This window comes from Thunnus albacares, chromosome 15 (genome assembly GCF_914725855.1).
Source record: "Thunnus albacares chromosome 15, fThuAlb1.1, whole genome shotgun sequence".
In the NCBI taxonomy this organism is placed as follows: Eukaryota; Metazoa; Chordata; class Actinopteri; order Scombriformes; family Scombridae; genus Thunnus; species Thunnus albacares.
In genome coordinates this window covers 26,456,338-26,482,508 of record NC_058120.1, presented here as the reverse complement: position 1 = coordinate 26,482,508, position 26,171 = coordinate 26,456,338, and the positions used below count along the sequence as shown (strand labels likewise).

General features: G+C 35.9%; 1 protein-coding gene and 1 long non-coding RNA gene across 2 annotated transcripts in view; both read right to left on the bottom strand.

Annotated features, from left to right (window-relative positions):
• The window catches only part of LOC122998243, a 171,533-nt gene that overhangs the window by 82,180 nt on the left and 63,182 nt on the right, over positions 1-26,171 (bottom strand). Inside the window, exons 18-20 of the mRNA XM_044375019.1 lie at positions 2,173-2,238; positions 1,945-2,004; positions 1,218-1,259 (exon numbers count right to left, since the gene is read on the bottom strand). Of these exons, the coding sequence (XP_044230954.1) occupies positions 1,218-1,259; positions 1,945-2,004; positions 2,173-2,238 (168 nt within the window). The remainder of the gene's footprint in view (positions 1-1,217; positions 1,260-1,944; positions 2,005-2,172; positions 2,239-26,171) is intronic.
• LOC122998245 overlaps positions 23,162-26,171 on the bottom strand; it is a 3,689-nt gene continuing 679 nt past the window's right edge. The window contains exon 3 of the long non-coding RNA XR_006407372.1: positions 23,162-23,181. This is a non-coding gene — a long non-coding RNA (uncharacterized LOC122998245). The remainder of the gene's footprint in view (positions 23,182-26,171) is intronic.

Sequence of the window (26,171 nt, the reverse complement as noted above, 5' to 3'; positions counted from 1 at the left end):
CTAATATACGTCAGAGAAATCATATAATGGAGGAGAATCTAGTATCACACTGACAAGTTCAGATAATAAAGATGATTAGAAAGTGACTGCAAATAAAATCAATGTCAGATTTATTCTTGATTCTGTGTCCACTGAATGATTTTAATGATGTTGACAGATTCACCAGATGTTTTCTGATTGTTTGTTGATAAATGCTAAAAAAAGGAAAAAGTGATGTAACATCCTGTCAAATGTTCAAAGACAAATAATAGACTAAAACTTCTCTATTTATAATGATGCTGCTTAACATATTATTCATCACAACCAATTATATTTTGTACAATCAGACAGAAAACGGAGGCTCGGCTCTGTTTTCTGTACTGCAGTCATCTAAGATCTACTCTGAACCAACTTAACAGACCTCTGCAGCTCTCTGACATTTAACAACATTTTATATCAACACAAGTTTGATCAATAATTTTTATTCTCAAGTTTGTCAACTTTTATCTTTCCCTAAAGTCCAAATTTTTACTTTTAGCAGTTTGATAAATACAGGCTCTGTTGTTATTGATTTGTATTGTCTTGCTGATATCAAGTGCTGGAATAAAACAGAAATTTTAATTATTATTATTATTATCATCATCATCATCATCATCATCATCATCATCATCATCATCATCATCACACTCGGAGCAGACTGATGGAAGATCATTTATGAGTATAGAAAATACAAAGGTCTGACCCTTAATGAACACCTTCCTCTGTGTTATTTTAACCATTTAATAAAACACACTGTTTCTTGTTATAAAGATATAAATGAAATCACAGCAAAGCAGATCAAGAAAGACCAAAAATAAAGTTGATGAAGAAGACCCAACATGAGAATATCAGCCATCCAGACACAACAACTGCTGGATACACAACTACCAGATAGACATCAGAAAAGTTCAGGAATAATGTTTTCTGTTCACACTGAATCATTTCTGGCTCTAACATTTGTGCTCATTTTGATCTTGAAGAAAAGTCAGTTGATTTTACTGATTCAAGTGTCTGTCAGTGTGGATACAAGTGACAGAAAAGATAAATGTAAATATGATCAGCTAACAAAACAAGCTGCTGAAACCAGAGATGTATTGAATGGAGGAACAGTTATTCCTTGTTTACACAGGTCACAGAGCAAAGCAGCACGTTAACCAACATAGATACTAATATTATAAAGTAACAGAATGGTGACTTACGTTGGCAGTGAGACAGGTCTGAGGGCACATTTGTGGTCTGGGCTGTAAAACAACACACACACAATTGTTAATATAGTTAATAGTTCATCAAATGACTCTGCTATTTCTGCAATTAACACTAGAATACCAACTTTTAAAACATGTGCACCCTGATCTGACAGTGTGTGTCAAGCAAGAGATCATCGACTGAAACATTTGCAAATGTAAGAATTTGCTAATGTACTTAGGTTTGTGTCCATTTTGTGTTCTCATGTCAGACTCTGCACTGCCTGATGTGACCACTAGATGTCCTGAGTTCATTTGTCTTTACCAGCAGTGGTGGTAAAGCCAACAATCCATGTTGGCTTCCTTTAAGCAAATTAATGACGTTTTTCTCATCTTAACCCAAGTAGTGTTTTTAACCTAAACTGCAATGTGACAACTAATTATAAATGGTAAATGACTTCAAGTTTTTATCCAAAGTGCTTTATAATTTACTGCTCATTCACTCAGCAGCAAGCTGCCATTCAAGGTTCTGGTCTATTATCAAAGTTACATCCAAACATTTCAACAATGCACACAGTTGGTAAAGGGAAGGTCTGGTTTTATAACTTGTTCCACACAGAAACAAACAATATACTATAAACTGCACACAGTTGGTACCAAGATTTAAACTGTGAGTTATGTGTATGTGTGTTTACAAAATATTTAAGAATGCAGTAACATTTTACTGTTAGTAAAGTCTTACTTCTTTTTGAAGTCAATATCAATATCATATGAACGTGCCTTCTCTTTCCTGGACACACAGCTGTATAAAAGAAAAGCCACCAGAGTGAGAAATTAGAACATTTGCCATCTAGTCACAGCAACTGTTGGATAAACAGAAACTTTGAAGTAGATATCAAAAAGTTCACTAAAAATGGATTCTCAAAAACTGTGTGAAAGATTGTATATACGGGTTAAAGGTTTGACTCACCGACTGTCTGAAGACCGAAATGAATCCTTCTTTAAATCTGAGGAGGAAGATTCACCAGAGCCCAGCCTGCAGCAAGTAATAATCATAGTTATGACACTTCTTCATAAGTATGAAAATGAACATTACAATCAACAGCAACTTCATTTCAAATATGAAAAAAGTGTGTGAAATAATCCAAAGGAGGTTATGGATTTAATGTGTGACTGTACATTATTTCAATCAAAAAGACCCTTAAATGATTTTTTCAGAAGAAAATAAGCAACAGAGAAGCAAAGCTGGTCCAGGTCTATATTTATCAAACATCTCAGAGAAGGAAATCACTACCAACTGGACAAAAATTCTCTCAGTGATGCAAATTTGGTTCCACTTTTAGGACAAGGAGCACAAAACATTTTATCGACTTTCATAACTGAGGAAATCACTTCTATCTGTACTGATATTTAGGAGATCAGAGGTGTTGTAAGGAGTTGGCAGGAGGTGGCGTTCAGACAGAGACATAAGAACACATGGAAGGAGATATATGATATATTCAGATTGTCTTCAATAGTTAGTTAATATGTATGTGGCTGTAAAAACAACCTCAAATAAACAAGACAATTAAAATGGTTCCATATAAAAATGAATATGAACCAACAACATTTTGTTCCACAGACTCAATGTAGACTTCAGTTATTGTGATGATGATACACAAGTTTATGTCTCCATAAGGTCTGGACCCGTATTTATCAAACTTCAGAACGCTGTAAAGAAACAACTGAGGAGTAAAACAACTGTTTGCTGAGTCTGAACAATAAGACACATTTATCAAGAGACAACTTAAAGCAAAGTGTAAAAGTATCATTTACAGTAAGAGCAACTCTCAAGTGACCACATGAAGGAATAACCAATCAGAGATATGGATTGATGATATGGATCTGCCATATTGTATATGCACATGAGGGCTGAGAGCAGCTATCAATTAATCATCAAATAACTTCTATTTCTGCAATTGACGTTAGAATGCCACCTTTTAAAACATGTTGTGCACACTGACCTGACAGTGTGCGTGAATCAAAAGATAACGTCAACTGAAACATTTGCAAATGTAAGAATTTGCTACATTCATTCATCATCACCTGGGCCATTAAGTATAACTCTGCAACCCAGGCAAGTCAGGAGCAGCCTGTTAACAGTTCATAATAGACTAATCCAAATAACAAAGAACCCTGTATAACATATTAAAATCAAACATGGCACAAACAATTATGCTGATTGTATTTCAAGAAGCAATATTAACTTCAAAGTAGGGCTGGGCGATATGGCCTATAAACAACATCACAATATTTTTAGGCTATATCGTGATAAACAATATATATCTTGATATTTTGAAATCTCCTCTAAACTACTGTAAATTACTAAAATACTAAACTAATAAATAAGCTGCTGTTACAATAAAGTTGAATAAAGCACTGTTATAATAGAGTTAAATAAGATGCTGTTGTAATGAAATTAATCAAAGTGGAACCACTGATGCTTTTCTTATGAAAGACATGGACCAGAAGTGTTGATGTAGTTGCTGTGGTCAAAAACAATTAGCAGTTAGCTGTTAGTGGAAAGTTAAACCGTTACGGTCAAATACAAAAACACACGCCTCACCTCACTTACATACGTCGCACACACTCACCTAGGAGAGTGGCTGGATGGGAGGGTGAGTGTGTGTTTGTGATATAGTCATTTACCACATCCCATGTAGAACAAGTCGTGATACATCCAGTAAATTTGATATGTTGCCCACTCCTAATTTAAACATTTATTGAAATGAAACCATGTGAGAAGTTTAGAGTGAAAAATCACTATTTGGTGGAGCTGTTAACAACTCCTGGACGTCTGAAATGTGACCCCGACTACACACTGCTTTATGTAAGACGTCAAAAGCCAAAAAGGTTGGAAACCACTGGTTTCATCTTTAACAATGTGCTGTATTTTAAATAGGGATGCACGATATTGGATTTTTCGCCGATATCCGATATGACGATATTTCCAACTCACTCTGGCCAATTGCTGATGCCGATAACGGTATATGCACATATTTTTTTCCAGATGGCTGAGGAGACTATTATACATGCAAGCATAGATTGTAGTTAGTATGATCGAGAAAGACAATGTATGAAGGAAGAATTTAGGAAGCCTTAAAACTTTAATGAACCTGCCAAGTGAGTGGAGCAGTAGTGTTTTCTTTGAGTTCATTAGACAGACAGGATTAATGTGTAGAATTTAATCTCTGGTCCACACTCCAGAGCAGAAGGTGGCAGTAATGCACCTAATACGCTGGTTGCCAACTGCCATTATAAACCAAAAAGATTTTTTTTTCCCCCCCAAACAGAGTGGTGCATCCTGTCAGCTGAGGTGTTTCCTATCTATGCAGCCGAACTTAGCAGCTTCTCAACGGGCTGTTTCTCCCTGACCGTCCCAGTGTTTCCTCCTCAGGCTCCACTTTACTCAAGCTGCCCATCAGACCTGCTGCTTCTTCCCACTTTAACTTGAATAGCAAACCGAGGCTCAGTGTTCTGGTTGGATCCACATGCAGAACCGGGGCTAACGTTAGCTGGGAGGCTAGCAGAGGCTAGCTGACTGTGCTTCCCTCTGGCCATGCCACGGCTAACGCTCCGCTAGCCTCTCAGCTAACGTTGGAAGTGGAGCCTGTGGAGGAAGCACCGGGACTGTCAGGGTGAAACAGTCCATGGAGGGAAGTACAGTCAGGCAGTCAGGCAGCAATAATCGGCAGAAATGGCTGATGCCGATATTTCATTTTAGACCTTTTATCGGCCGATACCGATGACATGCCGATAATATCGTGCATCCCTAATTTTAAAAGCTTGTTATATTATCCATTGTGTCAAACCTACATGATAAAAGTAACTAAGTAAATAAATGTAGTGGAGTAGAAAGTACAATATTTCCCTCTGAAATGTCGTGGAGTGGAAGTATAAAGTAGCAGAAAACCTTCTGCCCATATCTCTTACTTCTCATATGTCCTGAACAGGTCTAGGGCCCTTCTGAAGTTCTCTCTCCTTTCTTTCCTTGTAGCTTCATCTTCTGTTGCAGGGAGAGGAGGAGTTGAAGTGTCTGCAGGCTGGATAGTTGTTGGCAGACTGGTCTGGACAGCCTCTGGTGGGTGTGTTGACATTGTTTCCATCCCAGCACTACTTCCAACAACAAAGTCCCGGGTGGTGGGGGGGTTGTCTTTTTCTTTTCCCTAATAAAAACACAGAACGTAATTTGCACAGTCCACAGTTTCAAAATGCTGAGTCAGTATGTCACATCTTATCTCTGCACAGTGATCTTTTACTTTCAGACAGATTATATTCAACATATTTTTCACATCTGTATTCCTTTTATAAATAAATCTAAATTTTTGGAGTTTGCCAGATATCTTCTGCCTATTTCTATACACATTTATCTCATACATTATATTTGAACAACTCTTGGTAAATCAAATATTGTATTATTGTAAACTCTCAATACTAGCCTTCCATCTAACATGAATCCAACCCCACATCTCAGTTAACATGGTGCAAATGTATGAATTCCCAAACAATATCTAACTGCCATTTGAATTAATCTTTTTTTTTTCTTGAATCTTTTATAACCACATATTCCTGAAACATAATCTAAAGTACATCAAACAAAACTATGAACATTTACATATTTCTATAACCTGAAGTTGATCATCACCAAAACTAAACTGAGCACTGCTTTCTCTGCCTGATTCTTGTAAAATGAAAGACGTGTTAGGCCTCCTCTTTTACACCATTCAGCAAATCATTGCTTGTAAATCGTCCTCATTTTCTAACAGTGATACAAAGAAACATCAACATTATAAAGAATATTTAGTTCAATTCCACAACCTTTCCAACTGCTTGACCTGTTGTGTAAATCAATTAAATCAGTAAATAGGGTTGGTGATAGAACATTGCCCTGTTTAATCCCTGCTCTACTCCCACCTCAGACTCGTCTCCATGTAAATACAAGCGCATACAAGCATATGATATCAAACATGTTTGAAAACTGATGTAGCATCTGGTATGGCTGATGACATGGTCAAGACCAGTCTCAGAAACCCCTCGAACTAGAAGACCTTTCATGACGGACACAAATGTGGATTTTGTGCAAACTCAAGGGTTTTGTCTCAAATCTATTAAATTTGTGGAAAAATTCTTGTAGTCTGCACTGACATTAATCATTCAGAAAATATTTTTGTTCCTTGTCATTTGTTTTAAAAACATTACAGATGCTGTTTTTGAGATAGACAAATAAAATCATACAAATACACCAAGTTAATGTCCAGATACAGTAATTTAATGGCACTTTTGCGTTATTTTAGCCATGCAAGCAGTGGAGCCCAGTTGGGTCAGCAAGATCAACCACTTTGGTCCAGATTGAAATATCTCTATTGCACCAATCTTCACTATTTTTTAATGGGAGCTTCACTGGCAGGACACAGTCAATCAGAGAGCCACTTCTATCATGAAACACTAAAATCCACCAGAACCATCATGTTAATCTACCTATTAATTTGTCATCCAACACAATATGTAATGCAGCCAAAACAATCTGAATTAACAGGTATAACTGATACTGGGATGAGCAGAGGCATTTCATTGACTTTCTTCATATTAAATTTGTAGTTTGATGTTGGAATCCTTGTGAATTATGTGTATTGCATTATCATAATTAGGGATGGGCATCGTTAGGATTTTATCGATACTACTACTCTTATTGATACTCCTTATTGGTCTGGTTCTTTATCAGTAAAATACATATTGTTTAAAATCTTTGCTGAATCATATTTTCCTCTATTAGCCTACTGTTAGTTTAACAGGTCTACTGCCTCCCACCCTCAGCCTTTAGCCCGTCCCTTTAACTGCAGACTGAACTATGATGAAAACATGAACATCATTCATTACCCAGAAATCATGATGATTGAAATAACTTAATTGTTGCATTAATTAACATATTATTATTCTTTTATTAAGGCATGAATGAGATACTGTTAATTCACGAGGTAATACATGAATGAATTCATGCTAACACATTGCTTTTCTTTTATTCTTCTTTTATTATTATCAATTATAGGGAGACCCCTCCAACAGACTGTTCGACCAGACCTTCTGGCTGCACGGCATCAGGACAAAAATCCATTTATAAACAGGTTATTAACATTTTCAACTGCAGAAAAGCAGATTTTTGTGATTGCGGCTGGCAGTGTTTTATCAGAGCGTATAGATTTAAAGATTGTGTCTGTGTGTTATGCCATTTTTAGTTTAAAATAAATATGATCATGTAGCCTCTGGATTATTGTATAAGTCAGTTAGAATTGGTATATTAATTATGTGTAGAATTTTGAATATAATTTGCTATAGTTATCTTTGATAGCCTGTGGCCGAGAGGCATAATTGTTTGGGCAGGTGACTGAGTAGCAATCACATACTAACTCACCTGGTCATGGCGGCGGGTGAGTCAGTCTGACAGTGTCAGTGCCAATTTTGATCACTTTATAGCTATTCAGTACAACTTTTAGTTATTTTTTCGATATCTTTTGAGTTTAATAGGAATCATTGAACTGTTTTTCTTTTATCTACGTTTGTAATCCATTTTTTGGTGCAATGATATGCTTATCTACCTAATCAGGCAACAACTAACTTATAGGACACCAAAATATTATTTCTGTAATGAGTTACTTTAACGATTGAAGAGGCTGTTCAGAGTTTGGACTTTTTAGTTATTTTAGTTATTTAGAATAAATTGTCATGACAGGTCTGATTGAGCTGCTTTATTCCAATTTCACTGTATAAACACTGAATCTGTGTGTAGCCTAACAGCTGGCCTGTCGGATGTGACGGAAAACGTAAAATGAATTACTGTTAGATTCTGATCGATCCTGTTGGCATATTTATGAAGTTACAGCTGCTGTGTCTCGTGCGTAAATGCGCACAGCGTCTCTCTCAGTTTGGAGACGGACCAGATTCTGCTGTCGTGTGATGCTGCAGATATTCAGCCTGTTTGCCAGAATAAAACGTTGGCATTGTACGTTTCTGCAAACCACAGAAACGTTGAATATCTACGTTTCAACACGTGAAATACGTAGCATATTAACATTTCAACAAAACGTATTATATCAACATTTCCAAAATACGTATCATCTCAACATTTCTGTCTTAGTTCACATGTGATCTATATGAGTTGATCTTTCCTATATAGGAGGAGGAGGGCCAGGTTGATGGATAGTAGGTTTCTTGGCAGCAAGTTGGAAATCAGCAGAGAACAATGTTCGCTTCCCTTTTCAACTGACAAAAGCAGGTGTTTTTAGCAAGACGTCAGGACATTTGCAGCCGTTTTTCTGGCGAGAAAACAGTCTTTTTTAGGGAGACATCGGCCGTTTTTATTTTATTTTTTATTTTTATTTTAACCCAAACCATGATCTTTCCCTAACCCTAACCAAGTGGTCTTTGTGCCTAAACCTAACCAGACCTTAACCACAGCGTTGCCACACCAAAAACATCTATTCAACGGGTAAAAATGTTAACATGCTACGTTTGTAGAAATGTTGATATGATACGTATTTCACGTGTTGAAACGTATATATTCAACGTTTCTGTGGTTTGCTGAAACGTTCAATGCCAACGTTTTCTTTTGGCGACTGGGTTGTATAAACTCAAAAGAAATAATCACACAGCCACAAATTCCTGGATCACATTCAGTGACACGTGAACAGACATTATTCTAACCCGTTACAGACCTGATTTTTGACAGACATTTCAATATGTTACAAAATTGTTGCGAAATACTAGGGAGAAGTAAAAGAGGTAAAATACACGGAAATTGATTTGTGATTCTGGAGAGCTCTGTGTGCATCTCTGCCAACTAAAGCCAAGCGAACCTGTGCGTTCTCTTCAAGATTGTATTATGAACAAATCTCTGTGCTGTAATGTGGAGAAAAGCCTGAAACACTGGAGACGATTTATTTTTTAACGGCCTCTGCTCATCGCAAAATGATTTTACTGTCAGCGTCTTGAATACATTTATGACCTGTAGCTATGCGTCTATTTTATGCTGCGCCTTATTTGTCACCCTTCGATTTGACGAGTAACGGAAATATTGTTTTAAGAATACTGCTGAAAAAGAAAATGATATGTTGCATTTTAACGGTTGATTTCTCCTGCTAAATCATAAACATGATATATTAAGGCTGGCAAGGAGATTCATTTAAGTATATAAAGTGCAGTTACAATACCTTTAAAGACTGAAACACACTGCGACACGATTTAACAAGTCAACAGGATCCAGAATCTCTTCCTGGTTTAGTTCATCACCTCCACTTTTCTTCTTAGTTATGTTGTTTGTTTCCTTCAGTCATAGTACGATTTAAAATAAAGTTTTTCGACAGTATTTCATATCAGACTGATATTCTGAGATTTCAGATAAAATTCTGCCCTCTTAAACTTAGAAAAATCCACGATTAAAGGATACCTACAAGCAGCACCGCAACGTAATCGTGCGGGGAGGACGGGGGGAGGGGGTTGAGACACAAATTAACACAGCAGAGCGAGTAAAGGTGCTGACCCTGCGTCTGTAAAGATACAGGACCTGTCCATGGTCCTGCGCATTTGATTCCTCCCCATTACACATTGTCGCAGAGTGCAGGATTTAATAATCAAATACTCAGTACTACTTACAGAACTGTACTGTGAGGAAAGAACAAGCTTTTCCCTTTTATAAGCAATTTTTTTTTCTTCAAAATATTTCAATACAGAGCAATAAAAATTGCGTCAACTGTGTATACATGTTATATGTGTATACATAAACGTATACACCAAACAGCCTTTGCTCGTTGTTAAATAACTTTACTGTCTGCATCTTGAATACATCCTGTATGCGTTTATTTCGTGATGCGCCATATTTCTCCCCCTTCGATTTGACGAAAATCGGAAATACTGTTGTAGGAATACTGCTGAAAAAGAAAATGATATGTTACACTTTAACGGTTGATTTCTACTGCTAAATCCTAAATACGATATATTAAGACTGGCAATAAGATTCATTAAAGTATATAAAGCGTAGTTACAATACCTTTAAAGGTTGAAATACACTGCGACACGAAAGTTAACTGCTTCACAACAACAATGTAACAAGTCAGCAGGAACCAGTGTCTCTTCCTGGTTTAGTTCATCACTTCAACTTTTCTTCTTTGTTATGTTGTTTGTTTCTTTAAGCGAAAGTACAATTTAGAATAAAGTTATTTCGACAGTATTTCATATCAGACTGATATCCTGACATTTCAGATAAAATTCTGCCCTCTGAAACTTAAACAATCCACGATTAAAAGATACCTACAAGTTATTTTCGATGTTCCTTCAAAAGTGAAAGCTGGTCCACTTTAAACTGATCGATGCCATCCAGCAATGTGATGAATTTCTTCATATTAAATTTGTAACAATGACATTTAATCAGTCCAATTATTATATTCAACACATACACTTTAAATCGGTCTGGGATGACTTGAACGTGACATGATAGTCAGACACTATTGACATTCATCATCGATCATCGCCATCTTACTTCAGTGTCATAAATACATGCAGCTGTTTACTCAAAACATCCTCAAACGGAAATGTCATTTTGTGTCTAATGATAGACTTATCTTGGACTTTTAGCTACTTGAAATAAAAATGTCCTGACAGCTCTGATGGAGCTAATGATTGATCCAGAAGGGCTGTTTTATTACAAACAATTCAACTGTATAAACCTGGAATCAGTGTGTAACATCTGGCTGACCAGTCTGATGTATAGCACAACACAGAACATTAATAATTACCATCCTGTTGTTAATGAAGTTACTGCTGCTATGCCACGTGCGTAAATGTGCACAGCGTCTCTTTCAATGTGGAGATTCTGCTGCCGTGTGATGCTGCAGATATTTCACAAACTCAAAGGAAATAATCACACGCAGCCACAAAATCCTGGATCACATTCAGTGACACCTGAACAGACATTATTCTAACCCGTTACAGACCTGATTCACATTTACAGCTGTTTTTTTTTTTTGTTTTGTTTTGTTTGTTTTTTTTTGACGGACATGTCAAAATGTTACATAATAGATGCGAAATACTGGAGAGAAGTAAAAGAGACAAAATACACGACAGTTGATTTGTGATTCTGGAGAGCTCTGTGTGCAGCTCCGCTAACTAAAGCCGCGCAAACTTGTGCGTTCTCTGCAAGATTGTATTATGGACAAATCTCTGTGCTGAAATGTGGAGAAAAGCCTGAAACACTGGAGACATTTTTTTTTTATTTTTAATGGCCTCTGCTCGTCATAAAAAAACACTTTGACGTCTGCATCTTTAATACATCCTGTATGAGTCTATTTTATGCCGCGCCCTGTTTGTCACCCTTCGATTTAACGAGTAACGGAAATATTGTTTTAAGAATACTGCTGAAAAATAAAATGATATGTTGCATTTTAACGGTTGATTTCTACTGCTAAATCCTAAATATGTTATATTAAGGCTGGCAAGGAGATTCATTAAAGTATATAAAGCGTAGTTACAATACCTTTAAAGGGTGAAACACACTGAGTCACGAAAGTTAACTGCTTCACAACAACAATGCAACAAGTCAACAGGATCCAGAGTCTCTTCCTGGTTTAGTTCATCACCTCCACTTTTCTTCTTAGTTATGTTGTTTGTTTCCTTCAGTCATAGTACGATTTAAAATAAAGTTTTTCGACAGTATTTCATATCAGACTGATATTCTGAGATTTCAGATAAAATTCTGCCCTCTTAAACTTAGAAAAATCCACGATTAAAGGATACCTACAAGCAGCACCGCAACGTAATCGTGCGGGGAGGACGGGGGGAGGGGGTTGAGACACAAATTAACACAGCAGAGCGAGTAAAAGTGCTGACCCTGCATCTGTAAAGATACAGGACCTGTCCATGGTCCTGCGCATTTGATTCCTCCCCATTACACATTGTCGCAGAGTGCAGGATTTAATAATCAAATACTCAGTACTACTTACAGAACTGTACTGTGAGGAAAGAACAAGCTTTTCCCTTTTATAAGCAATTTTTTTTTCTTCAAAATATTTCAATACAGAGCAATAAAAATTGCGTCAACTGTGCATACATGTTATATGTGTATACATAAACGTATACACCAAACAGCCTTTGCTCGTTGTTAAATAACTTTACTGTCTGCATCTTGAATACATCCTGTATGCGTTTATTTCGTGATGCGCCATATTTCTCCCCCTTCGATTTGACGAAAATCGGAAATACTGTTGTAGGAATACTGCTGAAAAAGAAAATGATATGTTACACTTTAACGGTTGATAAACCCCAGTAATCCTACTGATGTTTCTGCAAAATCCTGGATTACATTCAGTGACACCTGAACGACATTATTGGTCAGATTCAGACATTAATCTGACAAGTTTCAGATCTGCCTGACTCACATTAACAGCTGCATCTTAACGGACATTTCAGTAGGTTTTGTATTAGATGCGATCAGTGGTGAAATACTGTTGTCTAAAAATACTCAATTACAAGTAAAAGTCCTGAATTGAAAATGTCACTGAAGTAAAAGTACAGATTATCAGCAAAATGTACTTAAAGTATCAAAAGTACTCGTTGTGCAGACTGTTATATTATTATAGTATATTATATTGTTTGTTTCTATCACTAACAAATACATGTGAGAGCATTTAAATGTTTTATTCTATTGATGTGGAGGTAAATTTAAATATTTTGGTAAATTAATAATAATAATATATTATCATATTATATATAAATGTACACTTTATATAGCACCTTTCACACAAAGTGCACAACACCCTTAGAAAATAAAATAAGAGTGACGATTTAAACAAGTTAGAATATCAAAATTTATTATTTTTATGTCAAATCTTCATCTCAATCAATAGTTTTCACATGGAGAGAAGTCTTTATTATATCAGTGGAGTTATTTCTGCTTTTAATGGTCAGTTCACCCAAATGACAGAAAGACAGAGAGGTGATGAATTAAAGAAAACAACTTGAATAACCATAACAAATACAGATGATACATAGAGGGCATGAAGGGTCACTGAATGTTTTTTTTTTAAAAGATGTGAATCATATACTGTGGTCTTCACAGTCACCAGATCTCAACCCAACTGAAAAGCTCAACCACCATAATTAAAACATCACATGATGGAATATCTTTTAGAATAAAAAGTGCTCGTCCTGAGTAGAATTACACAGATGTTTTGTTGTTTTTCCTTTAATTTATCACACATCTGTAGAAGACTTGTTGATTGAGGTGGTTGTAATTGAATGTCATGTATTGTAATGTGTATGTGTACTTTCAGCTAACTAGCTCTGAGAGACAATTCAAAAGTAACACAAGAAGGACTTTAACTCTATTAGAGATCAGCTGGAGTCACGTTCACTTCTACACTACTGGAAAAGGTCAACTTATCTTATACTATAGATCCTCATGAGGAGTCATTCTTTATTTCAACTTGACCTCTAGACTTGCAGCACAGATCATTGTTGAGAACCATTCAAAACTCATGATAGTGCAGCTCCAATACTGCACTTTTTAGTCAGTTGAGCTCCCTAAGCTCTGTTGACAGTTTACACATAAGTTCTGTAGGTTTATTCCAGGACAGAGAAGTTTGGAACAAGCTTAATTGCAAAGAGGACTGTGTATATACTGTAACACCTTCAGTAACTGAGGATTTTTGTGCACAAAGAAAATACCGTCATGCAGAAAAGTAGGTGTTAATGGTTTGAATTGAACGGATACAAACACAAAGTTATTCACATGCAGACAGATGAGCAGCTGATTCTAGGTTGTTCTGTATAACACTTGTTGAACTACAATAAAAATTGTATTTAAGTGGCCAAATGAAGAATCTGAGCTTCAGTCAGAGAGAGGAATGTCTGATTGATCAGGCTCAAGAACCCAGAAAGAGAATTTGCAAATGTCAAATGTCTTCTTTTATAGCTCCACCAGTTCATTTCATTTTTGTCTCATGAAACTCAGTTTCCTCATTCAGACACACTTTACAAGAGCACAGACCCCAAAACATCAGAGCTGCTTCAAAGAGGAGATATATATCAATACATAAGTGAGAATACAGAATACAGTAAAGGCAAGTTTAACAGTTTTACTGTAAGGCAAAAAGACACTCAGTTAAGCTGGCAGTGATAATATACAAATTTTACCCACATCATCTATACTTAACAAGTTTCAATCTTATTCAAACAAAGAAGAGGAATGTATGAATTAGAATGAATTAGAGAAGAGGATATCTCTGATTCTGCTCAGTCACCTCTCTTTTTTTTTTTATTTCTCCTGAACATGCCAAGGAGCCTTATGACCATCTCTTTCCCCCTGTCAAATAAATGTTGTGTACCAAAAAGTGGCTGGTCTGTTGACTTTGTTTCCATCCCAGCACTGCTTCCAACAACAAACTCCTGGATGGTGGGGAGGCTCATCTTTTCCTTTCTCCTGATAAAAACACAGAACATAATTTGCACATCACACAGTTTCAAAAGTTGAGTCAGTATGTCACATCTTATCTCTGCACAGTGATCTTTTACTTTCAGACAGATTATATTCAACATATTTTTCACATTTGTATTACTTTTACATTTACATTTTTCATTTAGCAGACGCTTTTATCCAAAGCAACGTGCATATGAGACTGATACAACACAAGCAAGGATCTAGTCAGGAGACAACAACACGAGTAAGTGCCATAAAGCTTAAGTTTGAGTCCGATAGGACGTAGATGCCAACAGGCAGTGCACCAAGGCAATGCATAGAGCACATATATTGCATAGAAGCAGGTTTGTTTTGTTTTTTCTTCTCTATGTACAGTCCATCAAGTGCAGAGGTGTTCGAAAAAGAGCTGGGTCTTTAGTCTTTTCTTTCTTTCATAAATAAATCCTCTGCCTATTTTTGTATTTATATTTCATATATATCTAATATTATATTATTGTAAACTTACAATACTAGTCTTCCATCTAACATGAATCCAACCCCACATCTCAATTAACATGGTGCAAATGTATGAATTCACAAAGAATATCTAATTGTCATTTTTTAATCCTTTATATTCACATATTCCTGAAGCCTAATTAAAAATACAAGAAACACATCAATAAACATTTACATATCTCTATAACCTGAAGTTGATCATCACCAAAACTAAACTGAGCACTGCTTTCTCTGCCTGATTCTTGAAGATGTAAGACTTGTTTTATTTCTGATTAATGTTAGGCCTCCTCTTTTACACCATTCAGCAAATCATTGCTTGTGAATCATCCTCATTTTCTAACAGTGATACAAAGAAACATCAACATTATAAAGAATATTTATAAGTTCAATTCCACAACCTTTTTACTGTTAGTAAAGTAAACTTTTTAAACTTTTTAAAGTTAATATTGCAATCTTCTGAGTTTTTACTCACTTTTTGCTGGACTCACAGCTGGATCCAGAGGAAACTTTTCTCTCCAGAGAGATTCTGACAGAAACAAAAGAAAAGCCACCAGAGTGGAAAATTAGAACATTTGACATCTAGTCACAGCAACTGTTGGATAAACAGAAACTTTGAAGTAGATATCAAAAAAGTTCACTAAAAATGGATTTTTCTCAAAATGTGTGTGAAATAATTTATATACAAGTTAAAGGTTTGAAATAAAATTGACTGAAATGGAAACAAAATTCTGCTACATTAATGTTTCGTTCATCAGAAAAATTATATAATGAAGGAGAATTTAGTATCACACTGACAAGTGATGAAGTGATGATGAAGATGCTTATAAAGTGATTACAAATAAAATCAATAACAGATTTATTCTTGATTCTGTGTCCACTGAATGATTTTAATGATGTTGACAGATTCACCAGATGTTTTCTGATTGTTTGTTGATAAATGCTGAAAAGTGATGTAACATCCTGTCAAATGTTCAAAGACAAATAATAGACTAAAACTTCTCTATTTATAATGATGCTGCTTAACATATTATTCATCACAACCAATTAAATTTTGTACAATCAGACAGAAAACGGAGGCTCGGCTCTGTTTTCTGTACTGCAGTCATCTAAGATCTACTCTGAACCAACTTAACAGACCTCTGCAGCTCTCTGACATTTAACAACATTTTACATCAACACAAGTTTGATAAAAAGCTGTTATCAAGTGTTGGACTAAAACTGAAATTTTAATCATTATTATTATTATTACACTCGGAGCAGACTGATGGAAGATCATTTATGAGAATAAAAAATAGAAGGTCTGACCTCTAAGGAACACCTTTCTCTGTGTTAACTACGATGGATTTTTTACCATTTAATAAAACACACTGTTTCTTGTTATAAAGATATAAATGAAACCACAGCAAAGCAGATCAAGAAAGATCAAAATAAAGTTGATGAAGAAGACCCAACATGAGAATATCAGCCATCCAGACACAACAACTGCTGGATACACAACTACCAGATAGACATCAGAAAAGTTCAGGAATAATGTTTTCTGTTCACACTGAATCATTTCTGGCTCGAATATTTGTGCTCATTTTGATCTTGAAGAAAAGTCAGTTGATTTTACTGATTCAAGTGTCTGTCAGTGTGGATACAAGTGACAGAAAAGATAAATGTAAATATGATCAGCTAACAAAACAAGCTGCTGAAACCAGAGATGTATTGAATGGAGGAACAGTTATTCCTTGTTTACACAGGTCACAGAGCAAAGCAGCACGTTAACCAACATAGATACTAATATTATAAAGTAACAGAATGGTGACTTACTGTGACAGTGAGGCAGCAGCTCTGAATGGAACCTCAATGCGCATCACAGGCATACTGAACACAACACACACACACACACAGACACCGTTTGAGATCAAAACATCTCACATCTTTCACATCTTTGACTAAAGATGGTGGAGTAATGTTGCTGCTGATTTGTGACTCAGGAGCAAACAGGAGAAATCTCACAGAGAAAAAGTCATTTTAAACAGTCAGAGATCCTCATCTCACCTCTGAGCTTTGGTCTGGTTGTCATGTTGCCCACACAGAGGAGTTTCAGAGGGATGGACCCCCTCCTCTGTCTCCTCACACAAACACATTGCACATGTTCACCTGCACACAAACACACCCAACTATTATAAGTAAAATGTCAAACAGAAACCCAATTCATGAGTTCATGAATGTTGGTGTTAATGAGTTGTAATTATCAGCCCACCTTCCCTACAGAAATAAATCTTGTCTGATTGTGTCTATGAAGTTCACTGACACCATGAATGTACTTAGGTTTGTGTCCATTTTGTGTTGTCATGTCAGACTCTGCACTGCCTGATGTGACCACTAGATGTCCTGAGTTCATTTGTCTTTACCAGCAGTAATAACTTCATTAACACACCAACAGGATCAATCAGAATCTGTGTTTTTTTCTACACATTAGACAGATCAGCTGTCAGTCAGACACAGCTTCTCTGCATTTCCTCACTAGTCACTGACTACATGAGGGCTGAGAGCAGTTATCAATTAATTAAATAACTGTTATTTCTGCAATTAACTCTAGAATACCAACCTTTAAAACATGTGCACACTGATCTGACAGTGTGTGTTAGGCAAAGGATAGCATCAACTGAAACATTTGCAATTGTAAGAATTTGCTACACGCATTCATCATCACCTGGGTCATTAAGTATAACTCTGCAACCCAGTCAAGTCAGGAGCAGCCTGTTAACAGTTCATAATAGACTAATCCAAATAACAAAGAACCCTGTATAACATATTAAAATCCAACATGGTACAAATTATTGTGCTGATTTTATTTCAAGGAGCAATATTAACTTCAAAGTAGAGCTGTGTAACATGGCCTATAAAAAATATTGCAATATTATTAGGCTATATCGCAATAAACACTATATATCTTGATATTTTGAAATCTCCTCTAAACTTATGTAAACTACTAAAATAATAAACTACTAAATAAACTGCTGTTACAATAAAGTTAAATAAAGTTTTAAGAAAGTACTGTTATAATAGATACATCGAGTATATTTGATATATCGCCCACCCCTAATTTGAGCTGTTAACAACTCATAGATCTGAAATGTGACCCTGACTACACACTGCTTTATGTAAGACGTCAAAAGCCAAAAAGGTTGTGTCAGATTATGTCAAATCTTCATCTGAAAAGTAACTAAAGCTGCCAAATAAATGTAGTGGAGTAGTTTAGTCCCATCTTCATTAGACTTAAGGGTTTTCTTATGTTTTTTCACACTGCTGTCAGGTCTATTTTCTGCGCTTAATTACAGTCAAATTTGTGTATTGGGTTTTTCGAAGTTGCGGGTGACCTACACTCACCACTGTACCTGAACGCCTCCTGAGGAGACACACGGGGAAACTATGTTGAGTCTTGACCGCGTTTTGCTGTCATTCATGTTCGCGCTAACTTCACTGTCCTCTCCTCTGCTCTATTTGTTGGTGTTTGTGTTTATCTTACTTTGTGACGTATATTAAAATTTGTCAAATTCCTGTAAATTTACTTACTGGCTGAAACAGCCCCTCCTCTCAACCAGCAGCAGAGGGAGTAAGAGGACAGGATGAAGATACTGACTGATGTCTGCGCTCTTCATTCTTTCTAAACTTCACTCAGTATTTTAATATCATGGATATTTTCTATTATATTGACATTTTTTATTTCTTCCAAGTGAGATATTATTGAATTTATATAGTGACTTTGCTGACGGAAACATGACTGTTGCTGTTGCAAGAAACGACATTTCGTCATGTTTAAAACATCTAATCTATTCTTATCTTGTTCTGAATTTTTATTTTTTTAATAATAATTGAAACCCCCTCAATGGTTTAGTAATGAAAAAGAACCGATAAGAGAATTGATAAACACTCGTATTTCTTTCTTCTGGAGTTTCGTTTATTCCACCAATGCAGTCAGCAAAGCAACATAACACATCACTATAACTACCATCTCTACTGCTATCAGATCATTTTAACACCCGCAGACACAAACGTGATGAAAACTGTTGTTACGTTGTCTTTAGATGATGAAAATAATCTGAATCAAGCTGATGAAATAAACATGTAACTCACAGCAGGAAGTTTTTAAGGTTTGTTGATTCAGAATCTCAACTTTCTGTTTTCATCTTTAACCTGAAGTGATCTTTAAGGAAATCTGATGACAGAACAACCGCTCTAAACTTTAGAACAAAAGTCAACAGATATATTAACAGACTTTATAAATCTTTAGTCTGATGGGTGCGTTTTATTCCAACAAGGAAATAAAAATTACCGAGCTGGCATCAATGCAGTCTGTTGTATCTCTGTGCAAAACGGGACAAATAAAATAAATAAAAAACACAGTCGTCCCTACAGCTGGCTGGTGGCTACAGTCTGACTATGGGAGGAAGAGAAAATCGCAGTTCAAGTCCATTCACTATAAGCCTGTTTTACGCGTTACGCGGTGCGTTTTTTTAAAATAAATATTGTAATGATAATAGTCCAAAATTGTGTGAAAATGCGTAGTTTTTAGTCAAATAACACCAAATTCAGAGGCGTTTCGGTTTGAAAAGATCTGAGGCTTTAGACTGCAGACAAGTGCCGAACTAGCCCCAAACCACCAAATATTGCAGTAGAAAAAACAAAATTTGACAAAAAAGAACATAAATTAGGTTGTGTGCAAAACACAGAAACTTGCCTCCTTTTCAAAGCTTTACAAATAAAATCAACCACAGAACAGGTGTAACAGGTGCTATAGTTGCATAATTTTCACATCCAGGGTGAATTAGAGTAATGTGGGACCATTTCTGCAATTGGCACTTCAGGAGTATACACTCGCTGGGAGGCTGAAAGGCTTAAATTACCTTAATTAATACTATAAAAACTTCTCAGTAACACTCAAGGCCAAAGTGCCCACATTTGGTTTCAGTCATTACAATCTTTTTGCTGTTACAGATAGTATAGCAATGTTTTATATTATATATTATGTATTAATATTAGTAATAAAAATATACAATAATAAAATAAAAATTAAGCATCATAAGACTAAGACCCCTGAATAACTACTGATATTGCAAATGAAATGTACTTAAATGCATATTTCACCAATTTAATGTAAACAGTGCTGCTTGACAGTTTGTGAACCCTTTAGAATTTGCTCTATTTCTGCATAAATATGATCTAAAATGTGATCAGATTTCCATGCAAGTCCTAAAACTAGATAAAGAGACATCAATTAAACAAATGAGATACATATTTGTGCGTGGCAAAAGTACATGAACCTCTAGGATTATCACTTCATTTGAAGAGGAAATTAGAGTCGGGTGTTTCAATCAATCAAGTGTGAGTCTGGGAGGCCCTGCCTTATTTAAAGAAGAGAAATCTGGGTCTTCAATATCAAAGTCTGAGCTTCAAACATGGCTCGAACAAAGGATATTTCTGAGGACCTTAGAAGAAGAGTTGTTGATGCTCACCAAGCTGGAAAGAGTTACAAAACCATTTTTAAAAAGTTTGGACTCCACCAGTCAACTGTCAGGCAAATCGTGTACAAATGGAACACATCCAACACCATTGTTACTCTCCCCAGGAGTGGTCGAAAAACAAAAATCACACTAAGAGCAGGCGCATAATAGTCCGAGAGGCCACAATGGACCCCAGGGTAACGTGTAGGGAACTAAAGGCCTCTCCTGCAGTGGCTCCAGTCAATGTTCATGAGTCCACCATCAGGAGAACATGGAACATCAATGGTGTGTATGGCAGAGTTGTAGGGGAAAAAGCCACTTCTCTCTACAAGATAAGCGGATAAGCTAGAGGACAATTGGAAATATATTCTGTGGATGGATGAGACCGTAGTTGAACTTTTCGGCTTTAATGACAAGCATTATGTTTGGCGATGAGCAAACATTGCATTCCAGCATAAGAACCTTATTCCATCTGTGAAACATGGTGATGGTAGTATCATGAACCTGGACCAGTATCTCTGGACCAGGACGGCTTGCAATCATTGAAGGAGCTATGAGTTCTAAATTGTACCAGCACATGTCAAGGTATCTGTCTGTGAACTGAAGCTCAACATAAAGTGTGTCATGCAGTAAGAGAACAACCCTAAACGAACAAGTTATTCTACCAAAGAATAGTTAGAGCAGAAGAAAGATAATGTTTTGGAATGGCCGAGTCAAAGTCCCACCCTTAATCCTATAGAAAATCTGTGGAAGGACCTGAAGCAGGCAGTTAATGCCAAGAAGTCCACCAACATCCCTGAGTTGAGACTGTTCTGTAAGGAGGAATGGGCTAAAATTCCTCCAAGCTGATGTGCAGGGCTTAAAAATGATTACCAGAAACATTTGGTTGAAAAGGGAGGTCACACCAGTTACTGAAAGCAAGGTTTCACATACTTTTGCCTCATACAAATATGTAATATTGGATAATTTTCCTCAATAAATAAATGGATAAGTTTAATGTTTTTGTCTCATTTGTTTAATTGGGTTCCCTTTATCTAGTTTTAGGATGTGTAAATATCTGATCACGTTTTAGGTCATATTTATGCAGAAATACAGAAAATTCTGAAGGGTTCATAAACTTTCAATCAGCACTGTATGACTGTCCCACATTTTAAACCACATTGTCTAAATTGGGACAATGAAAAATTGATGGAATTTAAAAAATATGAAAGATGTTTTCATCATATTATAGCATATTTTGTTATCTTAAAACAAGCATGTTTACATGAAAGTAAAATTTACTCAAGAAGCTGCAGAATGGTTTGATGAATAAAGTAGCTTAAACACACATTTTAATGCCAGTCAACGTTCATCCTGTGTTTGTCTCTTCATGGAGGAATCACTTTTTCCAAATGACACAAACAACAAAACATATGTATAAACACTTGATTTTATTCTCAGCAGAATAATCCAACAAGGGGTGTAGTTTATCATTTTCAGCATAATAAATGAAGCAGTGGGATAAAAAGGACAGTAATCGGGGACAGTAATCCATAAAGTGCAGGTACAAATACTGGCTGAGTCATGACTTGGTGACGTTACACAAAGTGCAAACTTACAACACAAACTCATCATTACATTTTAACTGAGGACAGACTGTAAAGGCTGCACAGTCAATCACAGTGTGATCATAGCTGGTTCTTAGCTTAATTAAGTTTTAGTGTAATGCTTTTTGTATCTAATTAACAAACAGTTACTCATATTGGCACCAAAGCTGCATTCAGTGGCAGCTAGCAATAACGGACTGAAACTATTATATTAAATGAAATAACCAGAAACCCTTTAATATCAGTTACCTGCAGAGATCCAGAAATTCAAGTTATGCTTGTGTATTTTTGATAAAACTTAGAGAGAAGATTTTGGCAATATGTCATTGGGATGAGTTCCTGTCATCCAGCTGAGAAAAACAGCGAAGACAAACGGATGCAAGCAAACTTTTCACAATGAAAATTAGTTTTGAAGTCATTGATACTTGTTAATCTTAGCTAAATATAACATATAGTGTTGGCAACTCAAATACAACTTTACATTTATATAGGGACAGAGCACAGACCCCAAAGCACCAGAGCTGCTTCAAAGAGGAGATATATATCAATACATAAGTGAGAATACAGAATACCATAAAAGCGAGCTTATCAGTTTTACTGTAAGGCAAAAAGACACTCAGTCTGGCAGTTGGCAGTGATAAATTTTTACCCACATCATCGATACTTAACAAGTTTCAGTTTTGGTTAAAGTAGGCACCATGTTTAAACAAGGAAGAAGAATATATGAATTAAAGAAGAGGATATCTCTGATTCTGCTCAGTGGGAGAGGAGGAGTTGAAGCATCTGCAGGCTGGATAGTTGTAGGTGGACTGGTCTAGACAGCCTCTGGCAGATGTGTTGACTTTGTTTCTATCTCAGCACTACAAGCTCCTGGATGGTGGTGGGGGGCTGTCTTTTCCTTTGCCCTGATAAAAACACAGAACATAATTTACACAGCACACAGTTTCAAAATGCTGAGTCAGTATGTCACATCTTATCTCTGCACAGTGATCTTTTACTTTCAGACAGATTATATTCAACATATTTTTCATATTTGTATTCCTTTTTATAAATAAATCTCAGTTTTTCGTGATTGCCAGATATCTTCTGCCCATTTTTGTACACATTTACCTTTTACATTATATTTTAACAACTCTTGGTAAATCAAATATTGTATTATTGTAAACTCACAATACTAGCCTTCCATCTAACATGAATCCAACCCCACATCTCAATTAACATGGTGCAAATATATGAATTCCCAAAGAATATCTGATCGTCATTTGAATAAATCTTTTTTTCTTGAATCTTTTATAACCTCATATTCCTGAAGCATAATCCAAAATACAACAAACACATCTATAAACATTTACATATTTCTATAACCTGAAGTTGATCATCACCAAAACTAAACTGAGCACTGCTTTCTCTGCCTGATTCTTGAAGATGTAAAACTTGTTTTTCTTTCTGATGGAATAGAATTAATATGAAATTGACTGAAATGGAAACAAAATTCTGCTACATCAACATTTGGTGCATCAGAAAAATCAAATAATGGAGGAGAATTTAGTATCACACTGACAAGTGATGAAGTGATGATGAAGATGCTTATAAATTGATTATGAATGAAATCAATGCCAGATTTATTCTTGATTCTGTGGCCACTGATGATTTCTCTCCTCTCACACAGTTATAATTATGTTGACAGATTCATCAATATATTGCAAAAAGTGCTTCTCTGCATTTCCTCACTAGTCACTGAGTACATGAGGGCTGAGAGCAGCTATCAGTTAATCAAATAACTGCTATTTCTGCAATTAACTCTAGAATACCAACCTTTAAAACATGTGCACACTGATCTGACAGTGTGTGTTAGGCAAATAATAGTATCAACTGAAACATTTGCAAATGTAAGAATTTGCTACATGCATTCATCATCACCTGGGTCATTAAGTATAACTCTGCAACCCAGGCAAGTCAGGACCAGCCTGTTAACAGTTCATAATAGACTAATCCAAATAACAAAGAACCCTGTATAACATATTAAAATCCAACATGGTACAAATTATTGTCTTGATTGTATTTCAAGAAGCAATATTAACTTCAAAGTAGTGCTGTGTAACATGGCCTATAAAATATATTGCAATATTTTTAGATTATATTGCGATAAACAATATATATCTTGATATTTTGAAATCTTCTCTAAACTAATCCTCTCTAAATTACTAAAATACTAAACTACTAAATAAACTGCTGTTACAATAAAGTTAAATAAAGTTATATAAAGTACTGTTATAATAAATACATCGAGTATATTCGATATGTCGCCCATCCCTAATTTGAACATTAATTGAAATGAAACCATGTGAGAAGTTTAGAGGTAAAAATCACTATTTGGTGGAGCTGTTAACGACTCATAGACATGTGAAATGTGACCCCGACTACACACTGCTTTATGTAAGACGTCAAAAGCCAAAAAGGTTGGAAACCACTGATTTCATCTTTAACAATGTGTTGTATTTTAAAAGCTTGTTATATTATCCATTGGGTAACTAAATCTACAAAATTGTCTGGGATAATCATGGCGAAAATCTAACCCTAACCCTTACTCTAGTTGGAGAGATCAGTGAATGATTGTGAGAAGTCACTTTTATACCCGGCCAGTTATGGAGCTTGTTGAGGGTCAGAGTTCAATGAGCCTCTCTTCCATCTCTTACGTCACAATCAGTGGAACATTAGTCCTCATCTTCACCCTCTTTGTAGCCACGATGTTTGTTTTGTTTTAGATTGTCTGCTTTTCAGAGATTCCTTGTGCACTCTGATTGGATACTGCTCTACTCCCATCTCAGACTCGTCTCCAATACAAGCGCATCTTGATTTTTGTCTATGATGAAATCAAACATGTTTGAAACTGATGTAGCATCTGGGACGGCTGACGACGTAGTCAACACCTGTTTCAGAAACAACTCGAACTAGAGGACCTTTCATGAGGGGCACAAGTGTAGATTTTGTGCAAACTCAAGGTTTTTTGTCTTCTATCTACAAAATTACTCAGGGCAAATTGTGACAAAAATCTGCACTGCCACTATCATTTTGTTTCTTGTCATCAAAATGTTTTATTTTAAAAACATTACTATTGTTTTTCAGACAAGTACAATTATACAAATACACCAAGCTAATGTCCACATAATTTAATGTCTTCACTATTTTTTTCATGGAAGCTGCACTGGCAGGAAACAGTCAGTCAGAGAGCCACTTCTATCACAAAACAACAAAATCCACCTGAACCATTAAATAAATCTACCCACTAATTTGTCATCCAACACATACAATATGTAATGCAGCCAATACAATCTGAATTAAAAACATGCAGAACTTAATACTGGGATGAGCAGAGGATAGGATACGTGGAAAACTAAGATAAAAAAGTTAGATTACATTCAGACAGCTTTCATTTTATTAGCCTAACCAGCGTGCTGTGTTTGTGTAAAACATGCTGGTGGTGGATGGGACACTGTGGGCAAAGCAGATGAAAATGTCACTTTTCTACATGTTTACACTCATTGAACAGGTGGTTTGATAAAGTACTTACACTGCTCTATTAGATGAACATTCATTATCCCCAGAGGATAAATCCTACTGACTTTGTTGATCCTCTGACTGTTCTTTGAGCGTCACCATGAGGTTGACAGATTTAATTCACAGTTAAATGTCTAAACTGGATGAATTGTCATGAAATTTGGTTCAGACATTCAGGATCATCTCAGGATGAATTGTAACAACTTTGGTTATTTCTTCACTTTTCATCTACTGTCATCAGGTAAAATTTTAATTTGTCCAGTACTTTGGTACTAATTAGCAAATCTTAGACTAAGATGGTGAAGATTATAAATATTCACCATCTGACTAATATTAT